The following is a 15,645-nucleotide window of genomic DNA, read 5'->3' on the forward strand; positions in this document are numbered from 1 at the left end:
ACCATTTTCCCATACAGAGGGTGAAATATAATACATCTCATGTGGTTTCAGGAATATTGAGCAAATCCAGTTTCATTGCCTTTTAACTGTGTGACTGATGTAACAGAAGACTGCGGCTTCATTTTGCTGACAGACCTAACTTGAAGTCGGTCTCTAACTGCGCTTAGGCTTTGTTAAATGTATTTCAGAAATGGCAAAATAAGGTCAGAGAAATGGTTCTGGTCCAGTCAGCCAGAGCGCAACACTTTAAATAACCCTCCTATAATCAGCAGGGCATTGAAGCATGCCGTCTCAGCGTGGAAACAAAATCACAGCCTTTTAGAACTGTGTCAATTCAACTCTGGTTTAAAATAATGCTGTGAATAAGCTGTTTATTGACAACTGCTCTAATTTAATTGCATGGCTATTATGACTATAAATCTGACAACCGGAACTTACATTTTTTGTTAAATAATTACATAGATAACAGGCATGCATGATCATTTCATTCATATTTCTTTCTAATTGTTCTCTTTATTGGTATCTCTAATTGGGATTTTTTATTTTTATTTTAACCCATTCATCAGGTTTTTATTATTCTACTATCATTCAGTAAAACTGTCTTTCTTCAATACTGCAATTCTTTTCCTCTACTATTCCCTCAAACAAAATTTTATTTTAGGAATTTATTTGTACCACTGTTAAATTTGTGCACATGACAATAATGCAGTTCATAATAAGCAAGAAGCTGTGTACAAATCTCTGCAGTTGCAGATGTCCTTAGCTAAAAAGTGAAAGCTTATTTGAACCCAGTAGTTGGGACACTTCAGCAACATTTCAGAATGTAATAAATAGTACACAAATAAATAGAATAATTAAGTTGAAGTTAAAACTCTGCTTTCCTTATGTTTTGCATTGATCATGCAAAACATAAGGACCACTGATACGTAAAGTACATAACACGAATTATCTCCTCATTATTGCACAATTTAGAAGCTATAAAGCCACGAAGTGAAAATTTTGCAAAACATATGGTAAATTCTAAGGATTTGTAAGTTTGACAAGGGCAACACTGTGATGGTTATGTGACAGGATCAGAGCATCACCAAAACTCAAACTCTTGTGGGATGTTCCTGGTTCGCAGTGGCCAAAATTTACCAAACATGGGCCATGGAAAAAACAGCAATAAATCTGCAACAAAGTCATGGTCATCCAAGAGTCATATTAAAAAACAAAAACTGTGATTATGAAAACTAGTTACATTAGTTACATGCAACTTCAGCACAGCTGCTAAAATGTAGTAATTTCTGGATATTTGTGTTTGGAAGACACATTGATAAGTACCTTTTGCCTCATCAATGTGGCAACGATGTAACTGGTGGGTTGCTGTCTGTCTGAGTTGTTCTGTCCTTGGTTGCCAGACTTGCTTGCTGGTGATGGTCAGCATGCCTGGTGCTCCCAGTGTAAGGAGGCCTTGTTGCTGTTATATGGCCTCAGGGCAGCTGTGGCTACAATGTAATTTACCAAGATCGCCATGAGAGTGTGTGCATGAATAACTGAATGGAGAGCAAAGCACTTTAGAATCTCCTGGACTAGAAAAATTGCTATACAAGTACAAGCCATTTACCATTTACCATTTTTAAAGAAAAGCATAATGGGTCCAAATGGCCATAAACTATATATATAAAATCTACTTTCTCATACGTTAAATAAAAATTCTGGTTCATAAGTCACTTTAATGTTTGGTGGCTCTTGTAGGAGCATGCTCTGAGATTTAGTCTTGAATTACATATCCAAAGATAAATAATGCTTGCTTATGTATTGTCCTTTAGTAAATATAACCCATGGCACCTGCTGCTCTGCCTGCTGAAAATGCCATTGGTAATATAGCTAAAGGGTATGAAAAGAAAATCAACTAAATAGTTCACATACATCTATCCAAAATAGCCATTTGTACCTACCATACATTATTAAATAAGATCATATTCTTACTTTTTTCTGCCTCAGCCAGCTATCTAACTTTACTTACAGTGGTACCTAAACATATCCTGTTTTATTGAGGTAAAACATGAAAGAGCAGGGACAAAGAGTTGGTGGAGACATATTTATAAAGATAACATGACAGAGCTGCAAACCAAAATCATTGGTTTAACAAAGTTAACAAGTCTTGGCCTTCATATGAACAGAGCAGAAACACAGGCAGAAAACAGCACCAAGAGTGAGGGTCCTTGTGGCTTGACAGAAATAGCAAAACTATGATTGTAAGTCAAGTTGTGAGCCTGTTTCTCTTTCACACCCATTCAGTCCCAATAACAAAGAACACACGAGAATATGCTCATGGGCAAAGTCAAAGCCAGCAGCAAGAGGCAGCTGAAAGAGTCTTCATTACATAGAACAAGGAACCATTTATAGAGTTCTCTCTGTGTGTGTGTGTGTGTGTGTGTGTTCAGGGGCAATCAGACTAACACAATCACTGTTGCACAAATAAAGTTGCAATATATTTGTAGCTACTTTCCATTCTGGTTTAACTGACAGGGAGCCACAGCTTTTAGCTTCAATAATGTAAGATATGTGTAAAAGTCAGTTTTCTTAAAATAACTTTTGCAGTGTGTTATGGACTATACATTTTCTACAATTGATGACTTAGCATCATCAGTATCATTAGAGTATAATGCGTTACTCTAATGCAGGCAATAGAAATCTCAAAAGCTTAATATAACAAACCACACAGGAAAACATATCTAGATTTTATGTCATTGTCTATTCTTTGAACTCTTCTTAGAAAACCAACATTAGGATTTTGCACCATTCAAACCACCACACCAACATGTGACAGAGAAGAAAATTGGAATCAAACCCACATTGTTCCAGCTGCAAGACCTCTACACTCCCCACAGAGCCAGTATCTAAAACAAAGTTATCCAAATGGGCCAGATAGACTGACAGTTGGGTTGGAATGAAAAGCATCGATAGGGCTAAAACCGTGCTTGGATGTAAAATCTATAAATGTTTGTTGTGAATGGAAAATGTGCAGGTCACCTTCTTTCCTGCAAAGTGAGACGTTACATTTTATAGTTTAAGATCACATGACAAGAACATTCAGCCAACAACACAAACACATTGTCAGCTTGTTGAAAATGCTGGTTGTGAAAGAGAGTAACTCTGACGATGGTAAACAGCAGCAAATTCATTATTAACAGCTATCTAAGTAAAAGTTACTGTTACAGTACTGGTGAAAGAGGTTGAGGGTGTTATGTAGCACCACTCTGCACAAAATCACACATGATAGCTATAACTATAATTCCATTTGTTATTGCATGCACATCTCTTCTGAATTCCAATATGCTGTATTGGCCCTTCAGAGTTTTTAAGCAGCGTGTGACTCCAGTAAATGTGCACATGAAACTGTGGAACGAACTTGTTAACTTGGCACTCTAATTAATAAGGCATAAACTTGACTCCCTAAGCTCGTGTTTGGAACCTCTGACATCTGCAGTGCCACATTTAAATGTCACTCATCCCCGGTCTTCTTCATTAAATTATAATCATCCCCGCAATTTAAGTAAATAGTCCATGTTCGGAAAATTCTTGCATTTGGGAAATGTGCTTTTATGTGATGAAGTTAAACCAGTTTGTCACATCACAGTCACATTTCAGATGTCAAAAAGTTTGGAACAAAAAAATGTTGAACTGTATATCTATATGTATCCACTATCTGGTGTAATAATTAGGGGAAATATATGTCTAATTTTTAAGCATTATGTTTTATGCATGTTTTTCTATTTTGTAAATAATTTCATAAAATTTTCCTTTAAGCATGTGTTTGTTATAATTGAAAATATTTACACTAGATATCCACTGTGAGACGGCTTCAATCCCAGGAATTCACTGAATATGTACAAGATGCACCATCAACATTATGTAAGCAAAACCTCAAACTCTCCAGTGGACGGGTGGGCCTCTTTTAGGGTTTTGTGGAAACACCTACCATCTTTTTCATACACTTACATTTTTGCTCAACTTCCTAAACTCTAATGACACCATATATAACACTATCTATAACTTCTTGCTGACTTAAATAAGTTTTAGTGAAGCTGGAATAAAATGTGTTTACTAAATTGGTTACAGAGAAGAAGTGACCTGTCTTGCCTTTCAGATGAACACAGACATTGTAGTTCTGTGGTTTTAATAACCATCAATGGACACCAAGTGCAATTCAAACATTTTCATCTTCTCACACTTTCTCATTCTGTTTTACAGTGGGTATAAAATACTAGAGCGTAAATGCAAATCCAACACAATTCAGGATTCCTTGTCAACACATAAGCAATTAGGTTGCCAACCTGTCACATCCGTATCCCTTTTCTACCATTCATAACTGCAGCTGCCAGAATATTTTTGAGTGAATTTCCCCCATGTTTATTTACACTCAGCTTTCTTAGCTGTAGGTGCCAATTCTGCACAGATCAACACTGAAAAAGTCAGCCACTCCGAAATGATCCCACAGTATTGTTTATTTGGTATTTGTTCCTGGTTGTTCACATATGGGCCTCCAGTTAAAGGCTGTCATTAATAATTTTATCAATGATTAAATGACTTTAGGTAATAAATTAAATGGCTTTGAGTTAAGTCAGTTTCATAAATATTACTAAAAGAGATAAGGAGCAGGCATGGACACGCTCTGAAAGACTTTATTTTTATTTTTTTTTTTACAACTTAATGAGCAAGTCAAAGCTGTTCATTGTTTTTTCAGTTTTCAAAAAATGTCCTGTTCAGTGTATTTCAAGTGTCTAATCCTTGTTATAAAGTACACTTCAGTATAACTTGAGCAATAAAATTATCTCTGAAATAAATAGATTTTCAAAACCTAACAAGGAAAATCTTATATTTAGCTTTTAGGCTTTTCAAAACTCCTGTGAACACCGTGTTGCCAGGGAAAGATCATGGCTGCAGGAGATTTTAAGATATTCAGTACCATATCAGAGATTACATCTTGCATACTTAAAAAGCATGAATTTTGATTTTGAACCAAAAAATATTTTACATTGTATTCACCACCTCCTGTCTTGTCTTCTACCAAACATTATGCATAAAATGAAAATTTGAATACATGAAGCAGCTGTCCTAGCATTCATATGCCCAACTGTATGGGCAACTGCACCTATAGCCCATATATAAAAAAAAAACACAGAAGGGTGCACGTTATCAAATGTGTTTAAGAATATATTTTATTGTCTAACACCAAGCATGTCTGAAAATTCTCAGTTTTCTAGGTTTTTATATTCAATTTAAAGGAAGTCAGTTTGTTTTAAAAGTTAATTTAGCATTAATTTTTTATGGCACTTGTGAAATAAGACAACAGTCACTTGTACTCATCCAGCCAAGCGACCGGCATGTAGACATGCACACTTAGGTTAGCGACGCAACACAAGAAACTTGAAAAATGTTCAACTTGGGTTGCTGTCTGCTGCTGTCACGGAAACCTTCAGCAGTTGCTGTTGTTTGTCACACCCTGTGTGTCCCTGTAGTTCATAGCATGTTATGTGTCCAGCTCATAACGTGCATTATGAACTGAGAGGGTTACTTCTAAAAATAGTAGTTTGATTAATCTGCATAATGTAATATTAACACAATAAAATGTTCAGTGTAATATATAGTATATGAATTTTTATATACGTTATTGAATCAACGTTTTAGCATCTTGTGCCCTTGTCCTCTTAATGATGTGTGATAAGCTGCTCTGTATCAGTTAGTCCACATCAGATCTGGTTGTGGACTAACTAAATTTGACACAGTCCACATGTGTCAGATTTAACCTTTCTTGTCTTTGGTTTGCTTCTGTTTAATCCTCAATATTTTTCTCACAAAATCCCTCAAAGATATTTCTTTTTTCTTAATTTTCATAGGTCAAACATAAATTAGCTGTCTTATTGATCATGTTAATCATGACGGCTCTGAACGTGTTTAGTGGGCAGAGACCTAACGTTTGGAACAGGAGAACACATTTTTATGTCCCATCTAGGCAACACCTGCCCACCTCCACCTATGCCAGAGCAAATATTTTGCCAGCAGGGTCTGTAATGAACACCGACCAAGCTGCTAAATGTGGGCTCGAAATTGGCAGGTGTTGCATCAGCTCCATCAGTCACGCTGGCACATGAGCTTTTGTAATTTTTATTCTCTATTCAAACAAAGCTTTACTATGGTGAGAACATTTTGTATCAGAATGTGTGCGTGTGCGTGTGTGTGTGTGTTTGAACACACAAAGTGAATTTGTCCAGGAATTTGCCTTTAACTGTTTCTTGGTACGTGGATATATTTTTGAAATAGACAAACTGCAGCTTCTATACAAACTGTGCAGGAGTGATAGAAGATGAATTGCTGTGTGTGGTGTTACAGTTTTCTTTGAAGCAAAGCTGCTGCAAGTATATGGACCTTGGATAGGTGTCCTGGATTTTGAAACCATCTTAGGAACACTTAGTGCCACACTAGTGGGGTAAAAAAGATTTTGGCCATGCTAGATTGAGTTCCATCACATACACTCATCAGCGAGGATTTTGATCAGGCCCAGATTCACTGCACAGCATCCTACCCCAAAAGTACTTTTGCAGCAACAAGGAATTATACTTTGTAACAAAAAATGGGAAACATTGAGACTTATAGCAGATAGATGGGTAGACAGATGGTCTCCACATAGATTTCAAGATAATCAAGTCATGCTGGGACATCATACAGAAACAACACCTAGACTACATAAAATTCTAGAAGATGTGTAAGAAACGCAAAAGGGTTTTTATATACTTATTCCATTTATACAAAAGGTTTTACAAAACATAACATGATAAAAACAATCTTGGAAATGTACAGCACCTTATACTAAAGCGGTGTCTAATGTGCTAATTAATGGCGACAACCATTAAGGCTCAAAAGTCTGTAAAACACAACAATGACATACATTGACTCCAAACATTCAAATCCAGAATTACCAATGGGATAAATAACATTTTCGATTCCTGTAAACTCTTGTAGGGTTGTTATGGGAACTACAACCAACCAGTAGTCCTTGGGTGAGTTGCAGGGTACAAACGACCATAGTCATGCACACTTACACCAAAGAATGCCTTAGAGTGACCAATTAACCAAACATTAATTTTTATGGACTATGGGAGGAAGCCAGAATACCCGTTGAGAATCTGAACACGCAAATAAGAAACTCAGAAGGCTCTGGCCAAGACAAGATCAAAATAGAAGATTTATTTATTGTTGAATTTTGTATAACAGTTTAATGTTGAGGTCAAAAGAGAGTAAGATCATTATTAAAGTCCTTCAGTGAAGGGTATTTTTGTTTACATGAGGTTGATTTTCTTGTAGGAAACATTTTGTTTCTTGGTAATCATTGTTGTTTCCTGTTGTCGATAAATCTGTTAGTGTGAGTTTCATGTTCATCTTCGTGTTTACTACAAGTATTCTCTCAGCTTTTCCAATCCGTTGTCTAATTGTTAAGTCCTCATTTCTTTTGTTGTTTTTTCTTCTCCTACAGCTATTTAGGATACCAATTTAGCTTTTCTATGTGAGATAGTTTTTTTTTTTTCATTTCTGTTTGAATGTATCTTTTCCTTCTCTGCATTTGATTTTCCACTCCTGCAGTGTTTTTGTTTATAAAAGAGGCTTACGTTTCATTACTTGCCCTCCTTTTTCCTGCAAAATTCAACATTTAGGTTCTCTTCTAAATACTTGCCAGGCAGTTGAGAGAATTTTTCTAAGCTCGTCTTTGTGTCTGTCTTTGTACAGACATGCATATAAAAGGTTCCCCCCGTCCCCTTAACTTGCATATTATTCATCTAGGTTTGGAAATCTTACAAGATCTTAGCTTCGTCATTATCAAACCCATAAATAGAGCCTCCCACTTTAAACATGGGACCTCCTGCCAATATTCGGCAGATATATTCCTGTACTTTATCCCAGCCATGATTCCAGCTTCATCCTGCTCCATGTCATACATCAATGTGCCCCTGGGCAAGGCACTTAGCCCCAAGTTACGCATCAGCATCTCAATCCATGCACATTTGTGAGGTAATTAGGTTTATTTGGCTATTGTCTATAGAGCTTTGGAAGGTTGCATGTCTAGTAAGCTGTCTAGTAAATGATTAGTAAATTTATATAAATTAAGACCATTTATGTGTCAAAAAAGCAAAAACAGAAAAAAATCTGTATGAAGGCAAATAGCTTTTCACAACAATATAATGTAATATAATACAATACAATATAATAAATTAAAAAAAAAGGCCAAAGCAGATATGAGAGCCCTAAAATAATATTTCCTCTTTCCAGTTCCCCTTCAGCTCCTCCTGCTCTTATTTCAATTCAAGTTTCAAAAAATGGGTACACTGGGGAAAAATCGATTTGTTCCATACCCAGAAGCTGCTTTCTGGAGCTCCTAAACCTGAATTTTCTCTTTCCCCTTAAATTTATCGCCTGTCTCATATTCCTTTGTGCAGGAGCAAAGATGACTGTCAACTTTCAGACACACCAAACTAAAGGGTCACAGCAGCACAGAAAGCATACTCAAACTAAATTACATTAACATGTCTTTTCTTCAGGTCTAAACTTAACATTATACATGACGGACATTATTTCTTTAACGATATTTTATACTGGTAAATTTTACCAATAACATAATTTTCTACATACTGAAAGTTGGGCATGCAGCTTAAATAACTGACATTTTGATTTCAAAGAAGTAGGATTAAGAGGAAACCGCTCTTTAGATATTCACCCAGTTTACTTTGAACAAAACAAATTGATACCATGGGGATAGTCTCTAAGGCATGTATATACAAATAGTCAGTATTTCTATTTATGCTATAAAATGAAACTTTTAACTGAATTAATCATAAAACAAAACCTTCTGTTACCTTGATCTAACAAAAAAAAAAATATCTGTCACATTTGGACGAGATGAGAAATAAATTACACTCATCATACTGATTAGTAATTATATCATAGCTGACAATGCATTAATTTCACCCTCTTGCTTCTTGCAAAAATTGACCTTTTCATTTAATGATGTTCATATTAAAAAAAAAAAAAACTCTAAGCCTTCTGTAGAAAATTCAAAAGAAACTGATAAGACGGGTAACATTTGACAAATTTGTCAAAAAAAAAAAGTATATATTTTAATCTAGCCTGAAACAAAATTATTGGGTCAGAAAATTAGAATTATCATGCAAGGTGATAGTTAAGTAAAACACAGAAAAACAATCAGCGGTTTGTCTCCAGAGAGTCAAAGCTGCTTTTCCTCTGTTGTCTCGTCTGTCATCCACACACAAAAGGAGGGACCTTGGTGGCAAACAGAGTGCAGGAAGTGATGAAGACATCTTTTAGTGAGGAGGAAGGAGGAAAATGAAGCTCACACTTCAAAGCTTACAGATAAACCACAGGGAGACTATGGGGGGCAACATGTTCAGCATGAAATGTGAAATACAAAATATATATGTTGGTGTAGGAACAAAACTGAAGAAAACAAAAAGAGCTGTATCATGGTGATTCCCATGCGATGGAATAAAGACTTCTGGAACCATTTGAAGACATAACCCTCTGTTTTTTGGGCAACATTTTGATATAGCATGCATGCTACATTTCTTTGGATTTTCAGTCAAAACACTATTCTAATTTTAGCTGACTATTTGGCAACATCAACATTGACTTGACCAGTGTTTGATAACGCTCCTGTCTTTATGTGGCATTATGCATAGCTCTGCCGTTACTGGAATCTTGAACGTACCTTGAAGCCAACGTCATGCAATTAAGGGGGCGCAAAAAGAAAATGAAAATAATTAGTTATCAAAATTAATGTTACACATTAGCCAACATTGCTTTTTTTTTCTTTCTTTTTAATTCAAGTAAAATAATCTCAGCTGATGAACACTGTATCAGGCCAATTTCTTTCCTTCGAGGTTTTTTAGGAGCCAGAATCTGAGAAGCAGCCATCTGATGCGTGTGTTTTGTTTGCAATGTTAAATCTCTGGGTATGAAAACAGGCTTACTCATGAGGCTACAGCCTTGGCATGCACTGGCTACCCTGCTGATAAGCGCCTGGTGAATGTCAACTGAATGAGGCACTGAATGAGCTACAGGGTAAAAATGGCTCGTCATTAATGCGGCCTCAAATGAGATACAGTATGACTCCAAATACGATTTTAGAGTTTATGCCACAACCCAGTCGAAGCTAATTAGAAGTAAGATAGCACCAACAGATTTCACAGTTTGACAGATGAAGGTTTAAAATGTAGCTGCTACATTAATAGAAGATCTTGTGCTTCAGTGGGTTTTGAGAAAAAGTAACACCAACTAAAGGGGAAACAGAAATATGCAGGCAAAATGATAACAGGATGACATACTGGTTTAAAAAAATATATTTTACAGGGAATAAGAGATGCACTTCCTAACAGGTCAATGTTGGGTATCCTTGAGGAAGCCCATGGGTTATTTGTTTTTGTTTCAGTTATTACCCCAGAGTTTAGTTCAAGACAGACCTTTAATAATTCATCTGTTCTGTGAATTGATTCCATTCTTTTTTTTTTCTCTTAGTGGATCCAGAGACAAGATAATTTTGGTGAATCCTGAATTGCTCTTAATCAGCAGCAACGCCTAACACTGGTGAAGGCAAGAAGCAAAACATGGCATAATGCTCTGTTCACCTCATCTCTGGCAGTGGTGTTACAGTTGATGTAAACTGCTTAATTGTGGTAGTTAATCTAATGTAGTGAGGTATATTGTATAAATAAATGTTTTTCATTTTATGTAAGCTTGATATTTTTGACTTTTTCTATTATCCCGCACTTACACGCATTTCTGAAAAGCTCCAAAACTTGTTACACTATTCCCAATCGCACCTATAATCAGATTAAATTTATGCGTTTGCCACAAGAAAAGCGTGTTGAACACACCCCGAAAAAAAAAAAAAAAAAAAACATTGCTCAACTATTCAAGTATCATTTGTTACATATTAGGAGCCAAGACAAATGTGGCTAAAGAATGGAAGTTTTAAGTGACAATGGAAAAACTTGCAAGTTGTTCCTGTCACTTTTCAAGTAAAAGCCTACAAAGTAAAATTCTTAACCCAGACATGGCGCAGCTGAAGATAACTTAAAATAACTTCTGAAATGCCTTAACAATGCTGTTAAAAGAACAGCAGGCTTGATTACACATTTAAGGATTATGTGCATAGCTGTTTTAAGATATTAAGTAGTTAGTCAAAAAAGGACATTTAACTAGGAAAACAGATACCAATCACACTGAGGAAGACAAACTTTGTTGTGTGGGATAATAACACTTCCTAAAAAAGTCAAAAGCAAAAAGTAGGCCAACTAAATTAAATTTAAAAAAATAACTCTGTACACAAATGGCACATACAGTAGTTCGTCATTATCACTCCATACATTCTTTCTTTTTGTGAACAAAAAAACAGTTTACAGCTACTATTATCTAAGGGCTTCATCCATTTGTCACTATTCCCATCCATTTCTAAACATGGAACTAAATGTACATAGCGTTTAATTAAAGATGTAGATCCATTATGTTAGCAAATCTGAGTTACACAGGACGAGAAGGCAATTAAGTCTGTCTACACCTTAGTGCTCATCTCTGTATCTGGAGGATGTAAGTAACAACCCTGCCACCTACTGAAAGGCATCCTTTAAATTAACTCCTCACGCTTCACAAAAGGTTAGATGAAAGAATTTCTACACTTACGTGACAAGATGTTTAAAAACATGGCTATTAAGATCTTCTTTATCAAGCTGACAAGTCACAAGCAAACAGCCATTTAATACAGACAATAACAGGCTAAGGTGCCTCAGACAGAACACAATTCAAGCAGGTACTGGCTTCCCAAGGTCACTGCCACTTCTGTGGGGATAAATAACCTTTCATCTTAATCTCTGTAGCATCATAAAGGAATCACATCAAGTAATGACAAATAATGACCGGATCTTTACCACCCAAAAAGGGAAAAAATTTTTTTTTTTTTTTTTTTCCTGCTGCTAGAGGCTAAAATTATGGTCCTGGCTTCATAGGGATTGAAAATGACTTTTCTGTTATAACTGTAGGCAAACTCTGAGTTTATTAGAAATATTTTTCAGATAAATATTTGCTTTTGCTTTTCTTAAAAATTATTTTAAAAAAACAGCTATGAAACATTTATTCTTCTTGCTGAAGAAAGGAATTTACATTTTAAATTATGAGCATGTCTCTTAGGAATACCAGGTGAAAAGGTCAAAACAATTGGAAATCAGTTAAGATAACCGAGACACATGTACATGCACACAAACAGAACGTCAGTTTTCTGCTATACATAAATATTCATTTTCTTGCAACTGCAAATAGGACGAAGGTCAAATGGTCAAACCACACTGTGACATGTCTCTACTCCATTCATCCTGTCCAGCTAAATTCAGTCATTTAACAAAGATTCTGTCCATCACTGTGTATCAGTCTTTCCTCTGATATACAATTCTGGTATTACTAAATATACTTTTAGTATCTTTGTACCATAAGACCTAATGGCATTTACCAATATAATTTAAAAATAGAAGGGGAAAAACAATGTATGACTTTTAAAACTTTTCAAGGTGAAGGACACCAGCTGATGTACCAAAGTTCATGTTTTTTTATGTTTTAATGTTGGCTGATTGGAAGTCTTGGCAGGGGATTCATTAAAATGATAATTTTTTATTTGTGAAATCCTTTAAAAATTAAAATACTCTCTGTGTACTGTTTCCTATTAATTAACTTTGTTCCTCTAATATTCTCTTTTTCACTGCTCAACTTTTCTCTTTACTTCCCACTGAACTTGACACACTAATATGTTATGAATAATTCTGTTTCAGTTTAGACTGCAATTAGCCACAATGCCAGAAGCCATTCTTCTTTCTCTCTGTGGTGATTTAGGACCCAGCTGAGATAGGGCGCTACAGCTATCACAGGACCACATCATTCACTTCAACCCACCCAGAACTGAAACAAGAAACAACTGAGTAAATCTCCTTTCATTGATAACAGGAGAGTGTAAAACAAAGACTCTGGAATGGTAATAAAAAAAAAATACAAGTATAAAGGCAACGAGTTATTTAAAGAGAAATTTATGCATACTTTAAAAGAAGACCATGAAGTATTAACCAGTTTTCAGGGTCACAAAATGTGATAATGAGGTGATATTATGACATGTTGTTTCTCTCCTGTGTTCCAGCTAAAAAAAAATGCTAATGAGCCAAAAGACCAAATGGAGATTAGCCATTTTTTTTGTAGCTGGAATTGATACATCAGCCAAACCAAAAAGCTGTCACTAGGGAGACTAAAATACAATAATTACATTCAAGACTGAGCAACAGGCAAAAATGTCCTCTCTTGATTGTAGTTAATTATAGAATTATTATAATTAATAATGTCAACAGCAAAATGGGGGGGATATGGAAAAAATGTGTGAGGTTTAAGCAATAGTAAAACGCAGAGCAACAAAGGTGTCTTCAGTGTCTGACTATGCAGACCAAGAGATTATGAACAGAAATAAAAAAAGCCGTAGCTAAATAATGTCAAAGTGGGATTGATTTCTTTGTTCCAGCTGTTTTTTTCTATTTCTTTACTTTTGAGCTGATTTTAAAAAGAAATCAATTATTTGTCTGAAACTTCATATTGATCTTCACATTGATATCAACATGAGCAGTTTTTCTTTTAGTTTATATAAAATTATCAACAAAATAACTTCATATTTTCTATGTTATGCAGGAAATACTGGCAAAACAAACAGAAGCCAAACTATGGAAGGAACAATAAAACATCATTCTAAAAATAACCTCTGGATAAAACATATGCGGCAAACGTGATATATTTTGTTCACCTGCTAGCTGTAGGAACATTAATTCCTTTCTAAAAAAAAAAAAAAAAAAAAAAAAAAAACATCAGTTTACTTGGAACATCTTTTGAAATGAAATGACATCACACATAGCGCTGTTTTAGCACACTCGAAGATGTTTTATAATTAAATCAGTCATTCTCATTCACACACACATTCACACATTGATGATGGCAAGCTAATGTTTTCCTAAGACACTAAAATAAAAATTAAAAAAAAACACCTACTGCTTGCTCTATTTTACAGAATTCAGACATGTTTAAGCTAACCATTCATGCAAATTTGGTTAGCAAACATTTACAATTTTTGTTTTTAAATCAAAATCTATACTGTTGGTGCACATACGTACCACCATGAACACCAAACAGTTTTTACCCTCATGTAAAAATTTAAAATGTCACGAGTGAAAAAAGTTTTTTTTTTTTTCTTTTTTTTCCCTACCTTTGGGCTCTCACTTCCATCTTTGTTGTACTGTTGGACCTGTTGGCTTTGAAAAGTCCCTCTACATAAATTCAATGTTCCACCCAACTATTCTGTTTTGAAATATATATTTCTCCTTGAGGCAAGAAGGATTTCTGAAACATATAGTAGTCAATGCAATAATGTTACTCACACATAACTGTAAGAAAAACATTTCCTGAAGCCAGGACAACCTTCTCCCTTGTTGCCCGGTCATAGATGCCCACATGGCATTCATAAGGCCCATTGTCTGAGATCCGTACCTCTGGGAGCCTGTAAAACACAAGAGAAACTCTATGAATAGGTGCAAATCCAGTAATAAAAGAGAAAGACAAGCATTTGCGTGTTGGGTTAAGTAGATAAATATTCATAAATACAACACAACAAAATGCTTTAAAATAGCACAAAACAACGAGAAAAGAAAACAAGAAATAGGTTAGTCTGACAGCCTAGTACCCAGTAGAGTTCATTTATTTCACTTTCATATTTCTATGTGGTAAGGATTTTTGTGTTTAAAAACACATAAAAAACTGCAAAAAATAAAAATAAAAATGTGATTGTTATAAGAATGCAATTTTGTCTACCAAGGACTCAGGAAACTTTGTGTTGTCCAGCAAGACAAAGTTCCTCCTTATAATGTCAAATAAATATCTTTAAATATCTTTGTTTATTTTGTTTGTAATGAAAATACCTTTAGACACAAAGGGCTAAAACATTTATACAACTAAAAATGCAGCTTTAGTTAAGCAAAAACATTATAGAGTTTAATTTCGGCAAACATTATATGAATATGTGGGATTAAGAGACTAGATAAATCCTAAAGAGAAATAAAATGTTGTAATTCATACTGTCTAAAATTTACTGAAAAAGTAGTTGTAGATGTGATTGATGGCTGTGGGCAAGAAGGATCTTCTGCAGCCGTCAATACTACAGTTGACCTGATAAAGATTTTGAAGACACTTGGTTGTTGTATGTTTTGAAGAGGATGCTTAGAGTTGTTATTTATTCTATGAAGAATTGTTCTTTGCAAAATAATCTCCAGAGGGTCCAGAAAAATCCCTACAACACATTTTCGTGTCTGATTGTTTATCTCTTTTTAAGTCACTGCTGCTGATGCTTCTACCCCACAGAAGCTGGCAGAGGAGATTATGTGCAGCATCTTACTACAAACAGTGAAGGACTTAAGTTTTCTTAACCCTCTGATGCGTAAGTGGGTCCTTTTTGACCCGGCGAGGTCATCGTTTTGCAATATCTTTGTAATGAAAAGTTTTCATCACTTCATATTCCAGGTATTC

The 15,645-nt window shown here is 35.2% G+C and overlaps 1 protein-coding gene across 1 annotated transcript in view; it reads right to left on the reverse strand.

Moving 5' to 3' along the window:
- igsf21a (immunoglobin superfamily, member 21a) overlaps positions 1-15,645 on the reverse strand; it is a 91,728-nt gene that overhangs the window by 55,823 nt on the left and 20,260 nt on the right. Inside the window, exon 2 of the mRNA XM_015039818.1 lies at positions 14,505-14,623. Coding sequence (XP_014895304.1) covers positions 14,505-14,623 — 119 coding nt within the window. The remainder of the gene's footprint in view (positions 1-14,504; positions 14,624-15,645) is intronic.

Source organism: Poecilia latipinna, unplaced genomic scaffold, assembly GCF_001443285.1.
Source record: "Poecilia latipinna isolate Pla-1442-1.1 unplaced genomic scaffold, P_latipinna-1.0 Scaffold487, whole genome shotgun sequence".
Lineage (NCBI taxonomy): Eukaryota > Metazoa > Chordata > Actinopteri > Cyprinodontiformes > Poeciliidae > Poecilia > Poecilia latipinna.